This window comes from Penaeus vannamei, chromosome 21, assembly GCF_042767895.1.
Source record: "Penaeus vannamei isolate JL-2024 chromosome 21, ASM4276789v1, whole genome shotgun sequence".
NCBI lineage: Eukaryota > Metazoa > Arthropoda > Malacostraca > Decapoda > Penaeidae > Penaeus > Penaeus vannamei.
Window position 1 is genome coordinate 30,284,454 of NC_091569.1, and position 7,500 is coordinate 30,291,953.

The 7,500-nt window shown below is 32.0% G+C and overlaps 1 protein-coding gene and 1 long non-coding RNA gene across 2 annotated transcripts in view; one reads left to right on the forward strand and one right to left on the reverse strand.

The window, feature by feature from the left end:
- LOC138865612 (uncharacterized) overlaps window positions 1-1,863 on the forward strand; it is a 6,829-nt gene extending 4,966 nt beyond the window's left edge. Inside the window, exons 3-4 of the mRNA XM_070136315.1 lie at window positions 30-116; window positions 631-1,863. Of these exons, the coding sequence (XP_069992416.1) occupies window positions 30-116; window positions 631-726 (183 nt within the window). The 3' untranslated portion in view covers window positions 727-1,863. The remainder of the gene's footprint in view (window positions 1-29; window positions 117-630) is intronic.
- A 2,329-nt stretch (window positions 1,864-4,192) lies between these two features.
- LOC138865613 (uncharacterized) lies at window positions 4,193-6,403 on the reverse strand. Its single transcript, XR_011399429.1, has 4 exons — window positions 6,151-6,403; window positions 5,632-5,822; window positions 5,324-5,472; window positions 4,193-4,502 (listed from the first exon to the last, which is right to left on the reverse strand). It is a non-coding gene; the product is annotated as an uncharacterized lncRNA (long non-coding RNA).
- Window positions 6,404-7,500: the final 1,097 nt, after the last annotated feature.

Here is a 7,500-nt window from a genome sequence, read left to right on the forward strand (position 1 = left end):
TATTCATGAGCGTTCCTTCCCTCCCGCAGTCAGGCCGACTCCTAGAGCTGATGACCTCGTACCCCGACTTCAGCATGAGGCAGCTCTTCGTCATCGCCAAGGGCAGGCTCGTCGGAGTCAGTGTCACAGTGCTAAGATAACCTTTTGAAATCTGGGAGCAGTCAGTTGATGGACAGAAGTGTGCTTGTGTGTATGCAGGGGTGGATCGGTATGTTTGCGTAGGCGTGTGTGTGTGTGTGTGTGTGTAGAGGTTGGGTGGTATGTCTGTCTGTGTGTGTGGAGGGGTCATGCGTGTGTGGGAAAGTGTATATGTGTGCGTACGCGTGTGTGTTGTGTGTATATGTGTGTGTGTGCGTCGTGCGTGCGCGTATATGTGTGTGTGTGTGTGTGTGTGCGCGTATGTGTGTGTGCGTGCGTGCGTGTGTGTGTGTGTGTGTGTGTGTGTGTGTGTGTGTGAGTTTTATGTGTGTGTGCGCGCACGTGTATGCGTGTATCTAATACAAACTAATATTTTCACACATGCCAACAATAGTATGTATATAGAGCACAGGCGTCCCCTCATCCACAACCTGTCCACCGCGCGCAATCCAATAAATCCAAACTAAATATCAACACTGCATACTCCAACAGATTGCAAGCTTCATCGCCACGTATCTGGTGATTCTCCTGCAGTTCAGCCAGGGGGAGGAGGCGGTCACCGCTCGAAGCAACAACACGCTGGAATAACATTTTTATTTCACACAATTTGAATAAAGCTGATTAAAGAGTGTTTGCACTTACGGTAATTAAAAACTGATGGGTGTAATCATAATGAACATTATGGTTATCTGTTATGGTATTTGCTAATAATGAGAGAGAAAGAGAGCATTAATAGATGATTTTATTATTAATAGATAAATTTCATTTTAAAAAGTATGAGTATTAAAAAAAGTGAACAATATACTGTGAATGTAAATGTTTTAAAGCATGCTGATTTTGTTTTATTTTTTTCTACTGAAGCGTTCATAAATGGGCATATATGATATTCAAAAATTCATATAATAGATGGCAGTGGAGTGTAATATGATAGAAATTTATAAGGGTTCAGAATTTAGAAAATATATAATTATGTCTGTTATTCATATTTTGGCAAATCATTTAGTTAACATTGATGCTTCGTATAATTCATTCGAAATAGCGTTTCAAGTAACAAAACGTCTTAGGTCTTAAGAAGTCCGCTCGCCGTGGCATTCCGCCTTAACATTTGCCGATCAATAGTTTTAATTAGGCAGAGCTAATATCCAAAGGCAGTCATCAGTTATAAATCATTTGCATAGACTAGAGGCCGGTAATGAGGTTTTTCCGATTCGTTATGCCAAGAACCAATACTCCGAACTGCATAAAAGACCTTATAAAGAGGATATACTGCTAAAATGATAATAATAATAATAGTGATAATATAAAAAGCTTTATCCATAATTGTAATTCATCTTCTAGGCAGGCTACTGTACTTTTTCGAGTGTTGATTCCTAATTTGCATAAAGTATTTCTACTTTTTATTTTATCGCTGACATGAATCTCTACCAATGAGCCTTGAGGCCTTAAGAATATTTCCATTATCAAACATAATAAATCAACGCATATCATCACATACAAATTTGAAGACATAATACAAGGTTGTCATTTACAATATTAGAGAGAATTATTGCATCTTATATATTAAACGGGGTCTGTGGCTGTGGACTTTGCTGCCCCACCATGCTTATGATTCCAGCTGTAAGTAAGGTTAAGTTATGACTACTGACGTTACTTGTATCACTTCAACATGGTCACCAACACCAGTGTATGGCAACAAACACACTGATAGCGTTAATAAATCCTGACAAAAACGTTTTCATTTTGCTTCAATCTGGCTTACCACTGTCTATTTTACGGCTGTGTAAATACGGGACCTGGCAGATAATCTTAATTTTACATTATTGCAAGTACGATTTTTTTCGAACAAGTAATATAAGATTTTCATTATCTACTAACCTAAGACAATGAACTACATGGCATTCAAATGAGCATATCATAAATCTGTAAATGAAGATGTAGCTCACCTAAATACAGACACACATACATATATATACACAAACATACATATATATACATATATATACATAATTATAGTTATGTATATATATACATATGCACACATCTTATAATTCATTAGCAAGATTCAGCGAAGACTACAAATAGGTCACCTGATGCAAAGCGAGTGAAGCAAGGGCACTGAAGTAACGAGTATTCTCCAGAGTGGAGCAGGCAAGGGTCAAGGTTATCGGGTAGGGTAGTAGGGTCAGTGGGACAGGAGAGGGAAAGGTTTCCATACTCAGTCATGGAAACGGTCACACAAAATATATAAATCGAAAAGTGAGCAATCCTCAAGAGAAAAGCAATTAATCCGTTCAGACTAGTGTACCAAAAATCTCTTAATTTCTTGTTACACCAAAATATTCCACTATTCAGTACATCCAAAGCACATCAATAAATACAAGAACAGCGCTGGAAAAACAATCTAAAGATGTAACCACTCTGGCCATTAAACAAGTCATTTCCAAGATCAAAATAAACCAGCATCCGACCTCCTAAAAAGCTTAGCTACGACCTTGTCAAAAAAGACGCTCCTCGCAGATATTGCAAACCAGTTACGTCCACTTACGTACAAAAAATATATGATCACCAATCCTATAGTTATGGCTATCACAATAAACTTCTCAAATACATATCAGTAACTTAAGAGAATCCATTTCCATTCCCTATGAGCCATAAACATAAATCAAAATTAGACGCAAGGCACGCCAGTTTGCGCTCCAAATTCAAATTTGAGTTCTGCTTAACAATATATATATACATATTCCATATGTAGACACACATATGCATGAATATATGCATATATATATATATATATATATATATATATATATATATATATATATATATATATATATATATATATATATATATATATATATATATATGTATGTATGTATGTATGTGTATATATATGTAATATGTATTTATATGTATGTAATATATATGTTTATGGATATATATATATATATATATATATATATATATATATATATATATATATATGTATGTATGTATGTATGTATGTATGTATGTATGTATGTATGCATATGTACATATATATATATATATATATATATATATATATATATATATATATGTATGTATGTATGTATGTATGTATATTTATATATATATATATATATATATATATATATATATATATATATATATATATATATATATATGTATGTATATACATATATATACATTATATATATGAATACATATATATATATATATATATATATATATATATATATATATATATATAAATAAATATATATAAATATATAAATATATAAATAAATAAATAAATAAATAAATAATATATATATATACATGTATATATATATATATATATATATATATATATATATATATATATATATATGTATATATATATATATATATATATATATATATATATATATATATATATATATATATATATATATATATATATATTTGTATATATATATATACATCACTTACATATATACATATATGTATTCCATATATATATAATTACATATATATATATATGATAACATATATAGAATTACATAGATATATTAATAATAACATATATATATATATATATATATATATATATATATATATATACAAAATTACGTATATATATGTATATATATAGATTATATATACGTATATATGAATATATATGCATTCTATTTATATATATATATATATATATATATATATATATATATATATATATATATATATATATATATATATATGTATGAATACTTATATATTGAAAGCAAGCATACACACACACACCTGTATATATACAAAATATATATATATATATATATATATATATATATATATATATATATATATATATATATATATATATATATATATATATATATATGTATGTATGTATATATACATATATATATACATATATGAGTGTGTATGTTTGTGTGTATGTATGTGTGTTAGTGTGCATTTTTTTGTGTATACCTTTTTGAATATGTGTGTGTGCACAAATGTGTAGCAAGAATTAATGAGTAAAATAGCATTAAACTTGAGCTGTATTGTTTAATTAAATTAGAACTCTTTTTTTTTTTTTTTACATTATTTGGTGGTTCATGGGCATTCATTTCCACCTCTAAACATTTATTCATTTGCTATTATGAAGTGACATACAAAACCATGCCAACACGTGGAAGTAGCAATTACTATTTATATCTTAAGACCTCTGTAATGTCCCTTGACTTCCTCTAGCTGCTTGTAGAATCGCTGTTGAAGATAATGGTAGAATTCAATGTCCACTTTAAGTCTGCGTTCGAGGGCGGCTAATGTTCGGTTCGATGTCGGTGGCTTCGAGGTTTGGATGTTCCAATTCTCGTAATCTGTGTGGATTGAAGGAGGTGACTTTAAATAGGGCGAGTTCTGTGCATTTGCCACTGGAGAAAAATAATAGGGGAAATTGAATCAAATGTGGTTCTCTTATTTTGGTTACTCCATGATGGTGTCTCTCTTTCTGAGCAGCTGTTGGTGTATATTCGTCAGATTGTTCGGAACGGCACATTCGGTTAGATTTATCATAATATTCCCACTCATATTTGCAAAGAAAGCATATCAAACGCCTTCACTTTTGTGGGAAAATTTAAACTTTGTATGTGCAATGTAATCTATATGCCTAATTTGTTGTGAATTAAAAATAATTAAGTTAATATTATGAAGATTGTTAAGTGGAAAGGTTAATTTACAGTTTTTGAATATGCAACTTTCGAAAGATGTACGAGAGAGACGCGTGTTTTGGTTTTTCTCTCCTTATTTCTGATCGAACGGTTTATTAATTGTTTTGACCTTAATATTTTGTGTCCTTTTTAGGATTCGGAATGTATGATTTCACTTATTGACAAAAAAAGAGTGGTGGAACTGTTTCTATATTAATTATTTCGTATGTTTTAAATTACAATTATATGGGTAGAGGAAGAGAGGAGGCTGAACATAAACGCCATGCCATTCCTATGCGAATCAACGCTTGATCGTTGATTATGTCTGAGCGGCCCTCCAATATAATCAACAGGTCTCGTGGAGAGCTGAATATGATGGTGCCCATTTGTGAATGGTTGGTTTAGGAAATTTCCCACAGGTGTGGTATGAAGTAGTATTTAACCCCAGAATTCTCCACAACTTCACAAGAGTGTGTGTAGTACAAACTCACTCAGTTTCGAAGCACCAGAGAAGAAATTGGGAATCAGGTGTTCCAAGACCAGAAGCGTGCTCTGAAGGTCCTCTTGGAGTCCCACAACCACGAAGGCCCTCTCAACCACTTGCTTGGCCACTTGGAACGTTTGCGAAGTAATGTTCGACCTAGGTATCAGTGTCGGGGAAGATCGAGCAATTTCAGTCGCTTAGGTTGAAAGGAGCATAATATTAATGTTGTCACACAACATATACGTATTAAGAAGATTTCTAGAGTGAATTAGGCAAGCTAGCAATATTTTGAGTTTTTGAGTTTTTTAAACTCACCTACACTAAGTGCTAAACCCACAGAAGTAAGAGATCTGTGAAACTATCCTCTCTCTCCCCCTTTGGAACTTGCAGACTTGTCGATGCACACATCCAAGGTTTGCAGAGGCTTCTTGAAATAGTAATGGCTGATCAGTCTTTTAACCGGATGGCGTACTATGTTGATCCAACTAGGCTCCCAGTAACCTAACCTAAGAGCACAAGGCGTCTTTTAGGTTTCAGGTCTATGATGTATCCATTGGTCAAAGCGTTCTCTTTCTTTTCTTGGTTATTTGTATATATATATATATATATATATATATATATATATATATATATATATATATATATATATATATGCATGTATGTATATATATATTCATATTTGTATACTGGTCAAGCCAAGGGAATATCCCAAATCTTAATTTTGCTTTCATTCAGCTAGTTCACATCAATGCCGGGTAAGTTACCAAAGGCCGGTTCAACTTTGATCCTGATGAATCTCGACACAGAATGGCACACCGACCTCAGCATACTAACCTTGAAAAGTTTAGATATGGTATGTGCTTGAAGATGAAGTGTCGTCCATGAAAAGACTGGTTGAAGATCCAGTTAGCAAGTTTCCTCTGCTGTGCCCTTTCTTTGTGGTTTTTACCCGTTTCCTCCATGTTGTTGAAGGTAAATTCATTTCTTTCCGATAAGCTGTGTGGATTATATATATATTTGGAAATTCTAGTGATGGCATTACATTTATTCATCAGATATGTGGATAAGCAAACATTGGGTTTACCACGGAGTCTTGTGGTTGAAATGAAAATACTCTGTGGGAATGAATGAATATTTTGATTCTGGAAAGAAATCTATTCAAATCTGGATAGGTTGGGAAATATTAAAAGCAATTGAATTTGAAGACATCTCACCAAAATTTTGTGTTCTATTGGCATTCGCTCAGTTTAAGGGGATGTTAAGTGAAGCTCAGCAAGAATTTTGGAATATAGATTAGCCAATATTAGAGATAAATCGATCAACAGATAAAAAGGCGCCTAGAGCAATCAAATATTTTGATAGTATATAAAGTGTAAAAGTACTTGGAATAATGAACAATCTTTTGCGGAAGGCAGACATGCTCTCAAACACTCACGCACTACTGTATATTTCTTTGAGTGAGCATTTACGACATGGAAAAAAACAAGATCCGAACGTGACTTTGCAGCCAGAGGAAAACCAATCTTCTGCAGATGCGCAACATGGTCGCCGACGCACATTTTGGAACGCGGTTGTAGATGACAATGCGCGGATACACAGGCCTCAGAACCAACTCTATAAATACAGAGAGTATATAGGATCTTCGAAACCATGGTTTATATTGGGCCACGCCACTAATAACCTTAGATGTTGGAAAATGTTCAAAAAGTTAGTTATTTTGGGCTAAAGAAGAAAAATTTGAGATAAGGACGAGGTCTAGAATGTCGGTAAGAAAGATTTGTGGTGTATGTCAAGAAACCTTATTTATATACATATATGTATGTATATGTATATATATATACATATATATATATATATGTATATATATATATATGTATATATACATATACATACATATATGTATATATATACATATATATATATATATATATATATATATATATATATATATATATATATATATATGCGTGTGTGTGTGTGTGTGTGTTAGTTTCAGCCCAGATTCAAACAAATATCATCTCACTGATATCAGCGAATTTGAATTGCTTTATTTTGAATTACTTTATCCATCTGTACAAACATATCATGATCAACATAATAACAACAACAATTATAACAATCATGAAAATAATGAAATTGGTAATTATAGTAATAAAGATAATAGCATTTACTATAATGTTGACA